At 50.3% G+C, this 16,281-nt stretch overlaps 1 protein-coding gene across 11 annotated transcripts in view; it reads left to right on the top strand.

Moving 5' to 3' along the window:
* ATXN7L1 (ataxin 7 like 1) overlaps positions 1–16,281 on the top strand; it is a 221,373-nt gene that overhangs the window by 178,141 nt on the left and 26,951 nt on the right. For all 11 annotated transcript variants that reach the window (XM_070424632.1, XM_070424631.1, XM_070424627.1 and 8 more), the window contains 3 exons: positions 8,355–8,638; positions 12,007–12,089; positions 12,938–13,194. In XM_070424632.1, coding sequence (XP_070280733.1) covers positions 8,355–8,638; positions 12,007–12,089; positions 12,938–13,194 — 624 coding nt within the window. The remainder of the gene's footprint in view (positions 1–8,354; positions 8,639–12,006; positions 12,090–12,937; positions 13,195–16,281) is intronic.

Below are 16,281 nucleotides of genomic sequence, written 5' to 3'. Positions count from 1 at the left end.
GCTCCAGCAGCGGGAACCAGTGCCCTCTAGTGGCTGCAGCGGGGAGTGCTCCCGTTTGCTTCTCCCAAGCCCAACCTACCCTGTCCTTCCTTGGCCAGTGCTGGTGGCCAGGGGGCTTGGGGATCTGTCCCTCTCTGCACCAGCGCTCCCTCCGGAGTCTCAAATCCTCCGTTCAAAGGTCCTGATACCGTTCCCTGCTATGAATTTCACTGGGTATTCTTTTTAATATGAGGCTTTAGTTCTCATATGTGGAAGAAAAGGCACTGAGCGGGTACAGTTGGTTTGGTCTAGGGTTGTCTTACCTCTTGCTGGACGACCTGCCTGAGGCGCATCACTGGAGGCTGGCTGGTCCCAGGTGCACTCCAGCGACAGCCTGTGCCAGGACTCTACCTCCCTCTTCCCTTCCTCTCTTCTCTGGTAGCTGATTTTAACCTCAGTCTTGGGGCATCACAACTCCCCAGGAATGTCAGGACACATAGTGCCCATCGGTCTCCCCACAGATTTGGGTTTTTTGGTTTGGGGTTGTTGTTGTTGTTAATCCTCACCCGAGGATATTTTTCCATTGATTTTTAGAGAGAGAGGAAGGGAAGGGGAGAGACAGAGAGAAAGAGAAACATCCATGTGAGAGTGACACATCGATTGGTTGCCTCCCACACATGCCCCCACCAGGCCGAGGATTGAGCCTGCAACCAAGGTACATGCCCTTGACTGGAATCGAACCCAGGACCCTTCAGTCCACTGAGCCAAACCGTCTAGGGCTCCCCACAGACGTGGAGACCATTTTCTGAGCTCCATGCCTTAGGAGGCCCCAATTAACATTTAAGCACCAGATATTCTACAGAGGCTGGTGCTGGGACCTCCTGCTCCCAAGACATCGGAAGCTGCCTAGACAAGAGCACATACAGTTATTCCCCTAGAAGACAGCTTAGAGCCAGCAAGGCCCCTCATGGCCTAGCATACGTCATGGTTACAGGAGACAACCTGTTTGTATGCAAGAGGCTGAAGTCCCTACTCACTCTTCCCCCAGGATGTGCTACGCACGTAGGAGCATGGACCACTGGGTAGTGCCTGAAGGCCAGGGGTTGAGCAGCAGGTGGGATTGAGAAGTTGGGGTGAATGCTCCTAGAAAGACCTCAAGCCTGGAAAGGCTTGCTACCTACTTCTGTGTTTTCTCTTCTTTGCACCCCCAGAATGGCCTCCACTCCAGGTAAAATGCGAGGCCCCAGCTCACACCCATCTGCTGCCTGGCCCACACTTCCCCCAGTGGTGGGACCAGCAGGGCTGACAGGACAGAAATTTCTGATGGTGACAATGACTTGCACCCCAGATATGTACAGGGTGTCCCAATAAAATGTATACACACACTTTAACAGCTGATAGCTCAATTTTGAAGATGAAATACATTTTAATAAACACTGCCTTTATAATTATTCAAAGAATATGCATACATTTTTTGGGACACTATATATATATATACACCCCAGAAACATCAGGGTCCATGGGGAGAGGGGATGGTGTGATCCACTCTCCCCCCTTTTACATGTGCTACTAGAGGCCTGACGCATGAAAATTCATGCAAGAGTACGCCTTCCTTCCCCTGGCTGCTGCCAGCACCAGCTTCCCTCTGGCACCCGGGACCCGGGCTTCCCTCCTCCAGCCACCTGCAGGCACCCGGGACGCAGGCTGGCTTCCCTCCAGCCCCAGCTTCGTCAGGAAGGTCATCCGGAATGACGTCCTGAAGACGTCTGGTCTAATTAGCATATTACCCTTTTATTATTATAGGTAGTATTTGATCACTTCAGATATTTATTATGATCTTCATTTTACTGATAAGGAGTCTGAGGCCCAGAGTAGTGAAGTCCCAGGATAATCTAAGGCAGGGCAGCCACCCATGTCTGTGTGGGTTTTGCACTGTACAAAGCTGCTCATCCACCTGGCCAGCCACCCTTTTTCTAATCCCCACAAAAGCCCCTCACGCTGGGAAGTCAGGTGCTTCCCCACGCAGGTGCACCTCGCGATGGAGACGGCAGGATTGGAGCTAGGTGTGTCTGATTTCAAAGCCTGTCTTCCTAGCCATTGTCCTAAGCTATCCTGCAACGCCCTCCACATCCTATGAATCTGAACCGAGACAAGGCGCAGACGCTCGATGCAGTCCCGCCTGTCCTCCCTGATTTTAGTCGCTCGCTTCTGGCCACTTCTACAATTCATCACAGTCAGCTTGCTCATCTCTCCTCCACTGCTAACTGGCCTAAGGGAAAGTCCGACATCCTTCTTCTCCAGCTAATCGCCTCTTCCCCCAGGTGAGAAGCAAGGTCTCAGCCCATTATCCAAGTCACTGCTGAAGATGCTTTCAGCTTCTTGGTGGGCGGTGGGAGCTCTGCTGGGAGCCCCTCTGGCACCCCTCTGGCTGGCACGACCCAATCTTCTTCTTCTTCTTGTTGCCTCTGCTGCCAGGACCACTGACCCCCAATACCCCGGTCTGCCCACGTTTTCCCACGGAGGGTGTGTTGTGTGGAGGGTCTCCAAAGCTGTGCGGAGGCCAGGAGAGCTGATGCCCGGTGCTTCCTCCCCGACCACCAGGCCTGACCCCCGCCGCAGAATATTACTAGATTAATCTGGCAGATTTTCTTGTTTACCAGGCTCAGCGGTTGATGACCCCATTTTCTGTTTGTTTCATATGTTTACAAATTGGCTTTCTGAACGTTTTCCCAATAGTTTTCCCCATTTAAAAAAAAATATATGTTTATTCACTTGTCAGGATTCATGTCATTATACCTCCTGTCGGGTGCATCACGACAGGACTTTGTGGCTCTGCTTTTGGGCTGATTCTTCGCGATTGCCTGACTCGGCCTTCAAGGATGTCCCAAGTATTTCTTCAACTTAAAGAATTTAAATTTGATATAAATGATGTCATGATCGCAGCCCCCAAAATGCACCCATGAGACCCAAATAGAATTCCTTCTTTGAGAGTCTTTTAAAATAGGGTAAGTTTTAGAAGGCAAGAAACTGGGTGAGGTGGCCCTTTCAAGGCCCTGCCAGTGAATCAGAGGCCCTCCGAGTTCTGCACATGGGCCTTTGCCAGAGGAACTGGTGGGGAGAAATCAAACAGCTGAGAACTCTCATCAGACACATCACCCACAGCACAAATGCCATATGCCTTCAGGCTCCTGCCTGTCCAATCCATCTTGCCCCTCGCTGGTAAGTGGAGCAGGGTTGGCAATGATTTCTGCAGGACTCGAGACCTTCTGAAGCTTTCTCTTCAGGCTTATCTGTGGATGATAAGAGAATAAAGCCTGGTCGCCAGGGGAGCGCAGCTGGCAGCGAGCCGCTGGCCACAGGACAGCTGGTGGCACCTTAAGATGCTTTACCTCTGCCTTTTGCTGGCACCGCTGGACAGGGAGGGGCATGTTCTTGGTGCCAGGAGAAGCCTTTTCTTGAAGTCTTGGTCCAGAAAGATTTAAAAAAAAGAAAAGAAATGCAGGCAGGCCACGCACACAGGAAGAAGACACGGGCAGCCAGAGCAGCACAGAAGAAACCAGGTAGATGTGCCCCCACATAGCAAGGAGGAGGGAGGCTGTTCTCTTGGGCAGTAGGATCCTTTCCCAGGACGGAGGTGCAGCGATAACAAGGAGATAACTACTCCCAGTGTATCAGGCACCGCAGGGGAGCAGGCTGCAGCCCGGCTTCCTGAAGGAGTTCATCCCCAGCGAACAAAACAGGCATTATGAAAGCAGCAGGGGACGAGTGGGCACTCACCTTTCCCTTTCAAATACAGCTCCTCAGAGAAAGGACAACAGTGAGCTGATGAATGCAGCTAATTGTGAGGCTTCTCGAAGTGTGTACATTCACCGCTGAAGACTGAGAGGGAAGGAGCTCTTGGGGCTTTGGCGGACCCCAGCGGTAACCACCCTCCTGTGTGTCACCTAAGCAAACAGAATAATAAATGGCTTAGTTAGTCATCTAAGTGTTGCCAACTACCCACCCCTCCCAGCGCCTAACCACACACGCGGTGTGTGAGTGACTGTGATTAGTCACAGAAAAGGGGGAGATGCCTGAACGGGGAAAGCAGGGGTCAGAGTCTTTTGGCTTCTTTCCAAACGGAAAGAAATTAAACCTGTTATTCAGGGTCACTGTCATGCGGAAGGGGCTTACCTGCCCAGGCTGGGGCGCTGCTCTGGCCGGGAAAGGTGATGGCCAGGAAGTGAGGGGGGTGGGGAAGGGACCGTGGGAGAAAGCAGACGCCCGTTCTGCGCTGATGACTTCCAGGCAGCCACAGTCCCAGGTGTAGACACAGGCAGGGGTCTGTGTGTGAGCCGAGCAGGGGCCGGGGCTATCAGCAGCTTCTTATGTCAGCCAAGCTCTCTGCTGGAAAAGATAGGGCCTCTGGGATTGGTTTTCCACACTGTGCTGCACCATCTTGCCATCATTTGCTCCTTTGTTCATCTGCTGGGGCTGTTGCCAGTGGTTGTGAAGGAACGAGGCTGAATACTCTAAGACGGATGGCTAACATCTGTGCTGGGGATGATTTTCTCTTCTCTCTCATTTCTTCTGGGATGGGCTTGACCCTTCCCACTGTCACTGAGCTGCCTGCTTCCCTTCCTTCTCCTAACGTCTCACACAGGCCAGAGGCAGGTTACCTTAGAGGGGAAGCCCAGAACCTTTGGGGGAGAGAAGGGTCACCAAGGAGAAACGATCAGGCCTTCACTCTGTTGGTAGCCCTTCTCCATTAGCTCGTGGGCACCCTAGATTCCCACCCACAGCTCAGTCTCCCTTCTTGCACTTCCAAGATGTGGCCCACGTACCTGGCATCAGGGTGTTTACTCAGGGGCTCAGCTCCTTACTGACCCACCTGGTCTATGGAATCATTCAAAACATTCTTTTTTTAATCATCACCCAAGGATATGCTTTTGCTTTTAGAGAGAGAGGGAGAGAGAGAAAGAGAGAGAGAGAAAGAGAGAGAGAGAAACATCGATCAGTTGCCTTTTGTACATGCCCCGACTAGGGATTGAACCCACAACCTAGTCATGTGCCCTGACTGGGAATCGGTCCCGCAACCTTTCCGTATATAGGACAATGCTCCAACCAACTGAGCCACACTGGCCAGGGCCTTCAAAACATTCTTAATCATATTTTTTCCTAACACCTCCCATTCCAATCCAATAAAACTCAATCCTAGGGGGCTGTGGGTCTCAGCCTCTCCTTCTTGTGTCTGATGGGCTTCGATCCCACACCCAGCCTACAGGCACTAGGATCGAAGTCCAACGGGAGTCCTGGAAGCATTAGCAGCCGAGCGAATGAGTGGGCCACACTCGTTATGCAGTGGAGAAAATTCCAAATTAGAAGATCAGTCACAGATATTAGCTGGCTTGGCTCAAGCTCAGTTCCTAAGTACAGTTGGGAAGAAGCATCACCAAAGAGATGAGTCAACTGTTGCTGTTCCATGGCCGGACCCTGTGCCCGGTGCTCTCCGGCTGCCGTAAGGAGCACGTTGGGGCAGAACATTGACTTTAGGGCAGAAACGCACTGCCCTGTGAGCATTTGAGGACCACTTCGCTCGGCATTTAAATTTATTTCAGTTTGTACAATTGTTCTGGATTGTTCTATCCCACCGTCGCCTGCTGAGCTCATGCGTGAGTACTCAACACGTACCCAGGGCATTTCTCACAGAAACCAGAGGCCTTCCCTTTACGTACACCGGCTCGTGCGACAAGAGCTAGATCTGGAACTTAAAGTCCCTAACTTCCTTTCCTGAACTTCCTTGGCTTCTCCAAGAAGTAAGTCAGAGAAGGCCACTCAGGTGCTAGAGAATCATGCCACCTGGCTAATCGTCCATGTGTTCACATCAACATTTGAAGTTTAACTTATTTTCCAAAGAAATTAAAGTCAGCAGATCAAAACAAGGGTGACAAATAAATCAACAAAAGCTTTTAAGCAGGCTCTAATATTTTTTTAAGTCAGGATATTGAAGTATAATTTAAGTTGTATAAGTTTTGTAATTTTTGGGGGGGAGGTGTTTTAGTTTGTACATTTTTAAAAATTTTTAATTGTGGTAAAATACACATAAAATGTATCATCATAACCATTTTTTATGTACAGTTCAATAGTGTTAAGTACATTCACACTGTTGTGCAGCCAATCTCCAGAACTCTTTTCATCTTGCAAAACTGAAAAACTCGCCCGGCCAGTGTGGTTCAGTGGTTGATTGTTGACTCATTAACCAAGAGGTCACAGTTGGATTCTTGGTCAATGCACATGCCCAGGTTGCGGGCTCCATCCCCAATAGGGGGCGTGCAGGAGGCAGCTGATCAATGGTTCTCTCTCATCATTGACGTTTGTCTCTCTCCCTCTCTCTAAAATCAATAAAAACGTATTTTTTGAAAAACTGAAAGTCTGTACCCATTCAATAACAACTCCTTATTCTCCCCTGTCCTCAGCCCCTGACAACCACCATTCAACTTTCTGTGTCTATGAACTTGACCATCCTAGATGCCTCATATAAGTAGGATCATACCATATTTGTCTTTTTGTGACTGGCTTATTTGACTTAGCATAATGTCTTCAACATTCATTTGTGTACCAGAACTTCCTTTCTTAGGCTGAGTAATATTTTGTTGTATGTATATACCTCATTTTGTTTATCCATTCTCTAGCAATGGCCACTTAGGTTGCTTCCATCTTTTGGCTATTATGAATAATGCTGCTATGAACATGGGTTTGATATCTTTTCAAAACCCTGACTTCTCTCATTTGTGCCCTTTAAAATTGAGTGAAGGAATGATCCTAGAAGAATTCCATATTCCATGGCTTTGCATTTTTTACCATCAGGAATGCAGCACTAATTTCACCAGGTAATAGCTTTATAGCCTCTCAGTGTGCTGACTTTTCAAGGGCTTCTTGTGCTGTTCTTCAGCAATATGTGAGTGCTTCGAGAATTGCCATTGAATAGAAAGTAGCGTAAGTTCAGCTCAGTGATTGGGATGCTGTGATCGAGGGTGATTGTCAGCGACTGGGTGGATTGCTAAAAACCACTGTTCCACTTTCCCCTCCCATGGGGCCTGAAACCCCAGAGCGCCCTTCCCGGGGCCGGGAAAGCATGTGGTCCTAGGGGGAGGTTGGCGAAGCCCAGCCACAATCTGCCCCACCATGGAGAAAGACCTAAAAATAACCTCTGTGATCCTGTTTCAGAGTCGGAAAAGAGGCAGGGGTTGCTGAAATAATTTCATGAACAAAAAGATCAAAGAAATGATCTGTGAATAAATCTTAGAGATGGGAGAGGCCAACCAGCCATGTGGACAAATAAGATTCCTCTCCTGATAAATCTCTCTTTCTGCCCTGCATTGTCTGCAGACTAAGCCATGGTCTAGATCACTTGGCATTCAAGTAGCTAAGTCGGCTCGCAGATGATTGGGGGGCTGAAGGCTCCGTGTTCCGCCTTCCTGCAAGGAGGAAAGGAAATCTAGTTCAGGAACCAAAGCAACGCTTATTCATCTTATCTCATCTTTTAAAACCCGGGACAGAGTCCTTCCCAGCCCCCCAGACAGAGGGTCCTCTGGCATTAAATGCACAGAATCAAATGCATATCCATGACAGGAGAAATGGCAGGGGAGTGAGGCAAAGGTGACAGATACCGAAGAGCAAACATACACCTTTGTGCTCTGTCTTCTTAAAATTCATCCTCTCACCTGCCAGCCTTGAGACTTGCCTATTTACATAACTAGCTGCCTAAAATGGAATATTAGATAATGTTACATGGCGGCTCACTCCATTGGAGCTCATCCCCAGGATGTGAGCCTGATCCAGGAGTCCTCCGACAGTCTGCAGCGTGGCACGCTGGCCTGCAGCCATGCTGCCGTGTGGCGTGAGCCTGTCAGCACTCCTGAGCTAAGCAGATGTCAGGCCCGATCGCCGATCGCCAGCGGGAGACCAGCCAAGCAGCGTGGGGGGGTGACTCAGCAAGTGGCACGGTGTGGCACACTGTCTCCAGGAGACAAACAGCATCTCCTCCTGGCTGCACAGCAGGCACCTGGTTCTCCCCAAGGTGCCCTCTCAGAAACAGCCAACATGTAGGGACTGGGAAGGGGGAGCTGCAGGATCTATGGGGACAGCGGGTCTGAGAGGTAATCCGTCAGCTCTGATGCCATCCCTGGCACCATGCCAGCCTCGCACCCCCTGTGGGTCCTTTTCGAGGCACGAACCTCCTTCCCATCCAAACGGGAGTCATGCTGCTCGCTTATAGGAGGAGTATAAATAAGTGATAAGGAAGTGTCCTATCATGATAAGCGAGTGTAGGTTCTCAGCGGACCAGATGTACCAAAGAAGGCAATTGTGTGTGTGTTTGTTCGTTTATTTTCCAGCGTTCCAGTTCCTGTAGTCAGTTTAGAGAAAATTCCTAACCTAGTGAAGGCAGATGGTGCCAATGTCAAAATGAACTCTACAACCACCGCTGCGGTCACCGCCTGCTCCACCTCGACCTCGGCTGTCTCCGCCCCACCCTTAATTAAGCCGGTCTTGATGTCGAAGCCAGTGCCACCTTCCCCAGAGAAGATCTTAAATGGCAAAGCAGTTTTGTCCACCACAATAGACAAGAAACACCAAAATGGCACCAAAAACAACAACAAGCCTTACAGGAGACTTTCAGGTACGTGTCTGTGTCCTTCGAGTCTGACTCACGATTAGATTGAAATTGAGTCGTATCTGTAACCAAGGAGTGATGTGTTCTTATAATTAAGCAGGTCTGTTTCATTTTAAGGGGGGGGGGGGGGTGGCAGGGGGACATGGAGCCAACCTGCAGGCAGGACCCCCACCTAAAAACGCAAGCAAGAGCTGGTTCTCCTATTCCCGGGCCAGATGAGGCTCTCGCTCAGCTCAGTGCTTAGCGAGTTACCCTAGCGACCCGAGAGGCAGGACGCTCTGCACCTACCACGACAGTCTGTGGATTCTGAAGGTCTTACTACCATGCTGACCGGCTGAACCGCCCCTGGGTTTTGTAGAGGCCTCACTGCCATGAAGTCTGACAACCTCCGTGACATCTCACCGTAGCTCAGGGCAGGCTTGGGACCGTCCCCTCAGTGACTGCTCCACACAAGGACACAGCCTCTGTCCTTTGGCCTCGTTGGTTTCCGGGTTGATTCTGCAGTCGGGGCGGCAACTGCCTTTCCCAAGTAACCAGTTGGGATTTCTATTGGGGAACGCTCGGGTTCACACCGCAGGTGGGCTGGCGGGGACATCTCTTGGTGTACTCCTTGGTTGTCTGAGCAGGCACATGGGTGCCTGGGAGGTGCACACGGCCAGTCTTTGGGGCAGTGGTTGTCTCTTAGGGGCCCCCACGTGGATGACGTTTGCTTAGGATGTGTTGTGAAACTAAATCTAGCCGTTCCGCTTTTTCCAAAAGACCAAAATAAGCTTCATAACCGTGGGAATTTATCTAATCTTGACAGGGGGGGAAATATATATATATATGGCCACCCTGTGAAAAATAAACTATATCTTCTAGTATGAGCATACTTATTTTTTAAAAATATTTCTATTGATTTTAGAGAGGAAGGGAGAGGGAGGGAGAGATAGAAACATCAATGATGAGAGTCATTGATCGGCTGCCTCCTGCACGCCCCACACTAGGGATCACACCACACTGGGGATCGAGCCCACAACCTGGGCATATGCCCTGACCGGGAATGGAACTGTGACCTCCTGGTTCATAGGTTCAGGGAGCCACGCCGGCCAGGCTGAGCATACTTCTTAAGCACCCCAAACATTTTGGGTCATTTTTATTTTTTACTTCATATTTATCTCTATTTTAGCTTTTCTATCTTACATCTGTAACTTTTTTAAAAAAATTATTCTTAAAAATACCTCAGCCCCAAACACTCAAATGACAAAAGCATTATTCCCTAAAAACCTCCTCTTGTGCCGCTCACCCACGATCAGGAAAGGGAGGTAGAGCCTGGTGCCCCCTGCGCGTGGTGAGCCTCCCTGTGTGGACGGGAGCCCCCGGCGCCTGGCTCTCCTCCGGGATGGAAAGTGGGTGGCAGCGTCCAAGGGAAAACACAGGCCTGGCGGGCACAGTGTCCCTGGGCTGTGGCTCCTTATAGCAGAAGCATGTCCGGGGCTTCCAGCCTTTACCCCATTCAGCCGTGATTTGGGGATTTTTTTGTCGGCTGTTTGGTTTTGCATTTTGTTGGTTGTTTTGTCTCAGTGGGTCTTTTGCTTCTATCTCGCATTCACATTTGGCAGCCAGCTCCTGCCCCCAGCCAAACAACCTGCTCAGTTCCAGGCCAACAGGAGGGCTGGTGTGGGCCTGGGCACCGGTCTGACTCCGACAGCCCCAGGGACAGAACTCCGGGCCAGGCTCTCCTGGGTGGGCAGAGAGGACTCCTAGGAAATAGGCATCTCCAGGTCTAGCCATTTCCGTTCTTAAAAGTGCAGCTTTAAAAGAAGAAGAAGAAGAAGAAGACAAAAGAAAAGGGGGGAGGGCATTTTGATAGCCAACCAGGTCATCTGTCTTGGATATAAGAATGGTTTTGTTGCACACATTATTATGACCACCATCACAACTATTCTTTTTTTTAAAAAGAATAGTTTCTTGATTTTGAAAGAGAGAGGAAGGAAGAGGGAGAGAGAGAGAGAGAGAGAAACACCGTTGTGAGAGCAGAACATCCATTGGCTGTCTCCTGCACACCCCTTACCGGAGATCCAGCCCACAACCCGGCGCTTGTGCCCTTGACTGGGAATCGAACTGGCAACCTTTTGGTGCACAAAATGATGCCCAACCAACTGAGCCACGCTGGCCAGGGCACCCCCAAACCTTTTTTTTAAAAAAAGAACACATTCATGGAGTATGCTCAGCGTTTACTCCACCAGTTTCAGACAGTGTTTCAGGCAAGGTTAACTTCTTTTTAGTGTGCAGCTATTCAGGGTTCTTAAGGACACCACCAAATTTATAGCACTTCGCTCACCTACCCCAGCATTCTCCCTGCACGCCCAGAAGAGCTGTGTCATTCCCGCTCTGCAGGAGGCAGGTGTTTGCTGGGCACCTGCCAGAAACCGGAGGCACCTGGGGGGTGGAACTTTAAAGCCTACAGGGAGGGTCCTCAGGCGGTTGGTTGCCCTCATTTTCCTGGGGAGGAGAGCATTTTTGTGATCCACAGGGGAGAAAGGATCCAAAATGAGCCTAAAAAGAAAGATTTGCTTAGAAGCAAACTCGCAACATGACCCCTCCACAGTCCAGTGGGAAGGCAGGCGGTGGGGAAAGCCTGGCCTCCCTGCAGCCACCCCATTGGCAGCAACAGGCCTGTGCTGGGACACGGCAGGCTGAGGCTGCCAGATGGGCAGGCTCTGCCCTCGCTGCACCTTTCCGTTTAGATCTACGAAAGGCACACACCCAGACTTCTCCCCTGCCCCTGCCTAGGGCACCGCCAACGTGTTCCTGAATCAGGTCAACTGTTTTTCTGGCCAACAAGGCTGTCTGGGCAGCCTTGTGCTGAGCACTCTGCAAAGCAGGAGAGGGCAGGGTCACTCCTGACAGGTCAAGGAACACTCTCCGCCTAAATGGCCAAAGCCCGCAGGAAGGCAGGTGGGGCTGGGGCGTTGTGACCGCTCTTGGAACCGCCCAGGAAAAAGTGGCCCTCGGGCCTCAGGTGGCTTCCCTGGTCTGCTGTTAGCCATGCCAAAGGACCAAGAACCTGGAGAAGCTTTTCCAGTGAAAGACAGTGTAAGAGCCATAGGGCTCCTCCCCAGTGCCCGCCCCACCCCCTGCCCTGTGCCTTGTGCTGCGGTCCCCCATCCCTACTGAGCTGGCCTAGGGGACTCTGGGTTCAGAGGGGTGGACCATGTTCCCCTGAGCGGGTTCTTGAAGCATTTTAGCAGTCGGTGGAAAAAAAAAAAAAACAGATTGCCTGACAAAGTCTCACTTGTTGGTGCAAATGTGCATTTTTTAAATGTAGTCTTAATGCCAAATCCTATTTAGTCTCCTTTTTTCTTATATTTTTTGTTTGTTTCTTAAACCAGAGAGAGAATTTGACCCAAATAAACACTGTGGAGTATTGGATCCCGAGACAAAGAAACCTTGCACAAGATCCCTCACCTGCAAGGTATTTCTCTTTCCATAAAAAATACTTCCTGCTCTCGCTGGGGCCTTTGTCGAAATGTTTGCATGCCACTCTCTGCACACGGCAGGGTGTGGAACCTAGACATGACCCCCAGCTGTTCTTTGTAAGGGAAATGCTTTCTTCTCTTCCATGGTAGCAGAGTGCCTGCCTCAAGCTGGCTGGCTTTTTAAGAAGGAAAAAAAAAAAAAAAAAAGGCTTCCCCTGTTACTTGTGAGGCCAGACAGTAAATTGTATTTATAGGCACTCACAGGCGGTTCTGAGCCCTGCTACGTTTTAATGTATGCAGGAGCGGCGGCGGCAGCGGCGGCGGCGCCCTGAAAGGCAGTCCTGCCGCGCCCCCGAGCCGGCCAGCCACACCGGGGTGGCCAGGGGCACAGCTGACCGAAGGCGGCTGCCGCTAGGTAGCCCCAGCCGCGTGTTTCATACTGAACTGCTAGTGCTTCTTGGGATCGAGGCTGTGGCCCTCTCTGCTTGGTGGCTCTGTGTGTCTGGGCCACCGCAAGCCTCCCACCTGCACCTGGATTAACTCTAGACTCTCTCACGCTGGCCTTTCATCCGAGGGGCTCTCCTGGGCTCTGCGCTGAAGCTTGTCATCTTATGCTATTTTTGGGAGGAAGCTCTGGCTTTTTGACACCAAGGAGAGCAGAGCATGGTTGCATCTGTGTGGTCTCTGCCTCTTCCCAGCCACAGAACGGGAGCTGTTGCCCTGAAGTTGACTTTTCAAGCACCTCCAAATTCCCATGAATTGCTGTGTCTGAGATGGAGGGCCCCGGGAAGCAGGTGTATGTGCTGATCAAAGAGGCTGTGCTTTTCATCTCTCTTCTCCTCAGACACATTCGCTAAGCCATCGGAGGGCAGTCCCGGGCAGGAAAAAGCAATTTGACCTCCTTCTGGCGGAACACAAAGCCAGGTCCCGAGAAAAAGAAGTTAAAGATAAAGAGCATCTTCTGACCGCAGCGAGGGAAGTTCTTCCAAACCAATCTGGGCCGGCACAGGACCCTCTGCCGGGATCTTCAGGGAGCTCTGGGCCAGAACCTAAAGTCACATCCCCTGCGAAATCCAGGCCACCTAACTCTGTGCTTCCTAGGTAAGTCCCCTCCCCCGCCCCTCCACCCCCTATCCCCGCCCCTGTGGTGATAGAGGTCCAGAGTCCTTGGTCAAGTGGCTGCCTTGCTGGGTTGCATGTGCTCCGATCACGTGTTAAATGGAAGCCGTCATACCCGCCTCGTAAGGCGGTTGTGCACTTTAAATGAGATAATGGGCATAAGGGGCTCAGCCATAGTGTTCAGCGGATTTTACTGCTGTCATCATGGCCATCGTTTTCTTCATCATCACCCTTCATGGAAGATCTCTATCAGAACAAGAGTGAACTGAAAAGAAATACCTGGATGGCACATCAGCCACCAGGCAGCTCTCCAGGCCGCATGGGTGGTTAGCTTAGCTGGCGATTCCTGGAGCAGAGAGTGCGGAGAACCTGGGTGGGTATGGGTATCGGCACATGTAGGAGCCCGTCTGACACACATTGCTTTGTGAATTTTTACCTCCAACCCTCCGATGACCCAGGCGAAGGGGGAAATGGCGTAACAGAGGCTTTTTGCTCTGTGTTCTTCTGCACACGCAGAAAGCTGAGCCACCTGTCTGTGGCTTTATTTCGTTGTCCTGGAAAGAACGGGAAAGAGAATTAGAACCCATTTGGATTAAAAGTGCTTTAAAATCCACACGTGTGTTTTGAATGCCACCCTGAGCAGCAGACCACCTTCCAGGGAATAGGACAGGGAACCCTCGTTCAGAAATATTAAGCACAGGGATACAGAGATGATGAATGAAACTAGGTTCTGCTTTTCAAGAATTTAGTTTAGAAGATGAGATAAGACTCAAATGTTCATAAAGTCATGAAAAGGAAGCATTAATGATACCAGGTGAGGGGTAGAGGCCCTGGTATTGCTTGATAATTTTTCGTGTATTCTGTGTGCGTCTCACAGGGCCCAGTCAGCGAGTGGGCTGTGAGAGTGGGGTGTAACAGGAGGGGAAGGAGTTGGTTCTTAAAGCAGCAGCAGATACTCGGTGGCCGTTGCTGCTGATCCGCCAGCTTCTCGCCCTCGTGCCTTCCATGTTGGGACCAGCCTGACCCAGTTTGACGGTCAGAGTCCCTCTGTAGGAACGGCCGGCCTCAGCCTCCGGATTCAGGGGGAGTCACAGCCCGCACGCATTTCCTTCACAACCGTTGTCGTGCGTTGTCATCCATTTCCATGCCCTCTCCTTGCCGCCTCGCATTTTACATGATCCTTTTGTGATTGCTTCTGATTGTGGTGCGGAGTGTTGGTGAAGGGGGTTACCCTTGCTTTAGAGTTGAGGAGGCAGTCCTGTTCCACACTTCTGGGGAGGGAGGACTTTGATTCTGCCTACGGTGACTTTCAAACTTCTTTGGGACTGCAGAACTTTTTCATCCCCACAAACCTTTACACGGTACCCACAGAGAAGCAGACCTGCCTCCGCCGAAAGCCAGCACAGCCCTGCTCTCCTCACTCATGTTCCCAGAGCCTGCTGACCCCTGACCTTCTGAGGGATCACCTCGTGTCCCCCAGGGACCCCAGGGAACCCAGTTTGAACACCCTCTCTAATATACGCTTTTGACTGATGGAGGCACTTCTCACCCAAGCAGTGGTACCCGATGAACCGAGAAGCCAGGGGGCAGCCGTTAAAAATATAAAGCAAGCAATGGAGCCTTAGTAGTTTTGTTTCCTGTTCCTTCCTGGCTGATTTTCAGAGGAATGTTTGTCATTAGAGAAATTCCGGTATTCTCTCCCGGAAGCAGAAAGAAGAGTTAGGTTAATCAGCAAAAGGGATGTCTCTGAAAGGAAGGGGGTGGCACAGGAGAGCATTACAGATGTTGCTAACAATAATTTTTGAGGATGCTTTTCAAATTTGGCATAGAAACCAAAAAACTCAGGGTGGCCTCTGGTTCAATGTCAATGAGGAATGACATCCTGTTCCACTTGTTTTACAATAGGATGAGACACCCCCCATGCAATCAGAGATGTAAAAAGCATGATCAGAATTTAATGTTATAATCACATAAAACTTAAAACATGTATTTTACTCATGTTACTATATATATTTCAATTACAGCGGGGCCTTGACTTTCAAGTTTAATTCATTCCATGACGGAGCTCGTAACTCAAATTACTCGTATGTCAAATCTTAAAGTGAACGAGTGAGACACGTGATGCTGGGCTGATGTTGTGGCGTTCACTGTGACGTTCGCTGCGCCAACTAGCAGTGGGGTATCTGAAGCTGGCTTGTAACCCGAATTTTAGCTCGCAACTCAAAGCAAAAAATCGGCCGAGAGACGGCTCGTATCTCGAAAAACTCGTTAGTAGGGACACTCGTAAGTCAAGGCCCCACTGTACACTAATTATCTACAATGGGCCAAAAAAATATTATCATACATACATGGAATTATCGTAATCCCTTCCCAATCATGAATTCCTTTTCTTGGAAATATTAACGTGTGTGAATTTATTTCTTACATATCGTTTTGATAACCTTGAAAACATTTCAGCTTTCATATTCTTGAATTGCAACCCATTCTTGTCAGGGGTTTCTAAAAAGGAACTTGGGTCTAGAATGGGAGAAGTTAAAGTTAGAGAACACGGGTCAGAACAGGATTGGAAGCACATAGCTCAACTCCATGTTTACTAACGAGGTGAGCGTGGCCATGTTTCTTAGTCTCTCTAGCCTCGGCTTGCTCATCTGTGGAATGGAGCTGGGAAGGATTTCGTGAGATGAAGTACCACGCTCTATAATAAGTGCTGCACTGGTGGCCGCTGTTAGTAAGTGGTGGTGACACTCAGTGGGAAAGCAGTGTGAGTAAACACAGTCCTTGGTGGGACCTGATTTCCATTTGCCCGTCCTCCTGCCCTCTGTCCCCCAACCTGGGGGCCCTGAAATGGCATACTCATCTGCTCTGTTTCTTTGTCCCCAACTCTAAGGAAACAGGTTAGTTGCCCCAAAGAGCCCAAGGGTTATGGATGACCAGACCAGCCCTACCATCAGGACTCTGTTGGAAAAGGGGAGGAGGGCAGAGGGTCAAACTGGGCTCTGACCTCGGGGAGGGAGGGGGAAAGGTCAGCTATGGAAGCCAGTGCTGACAAAATCTGGGCACATTCCCCTC

Source organism: Myotis yumanensis, unplaced genomic scaffold, assembly GCF_028538775.1.
Source record: "Myotis yumanensis isolate MYYU_CA2020_CCGP unplaced genomic scaffold, mMyoYum1.0.hap1 SCAF_9, whole genome shotgun sequence".
Classification (NCBI taxonomy): Eukaryota; Metazoa; Chordata; class Mammalia; order Chiroptera; family Vespertilionidae; genus Myotis; species Myotis yumanensis.
This window is presented reverse-complemented; position numbering and strand designations above follow the sequence as displayed.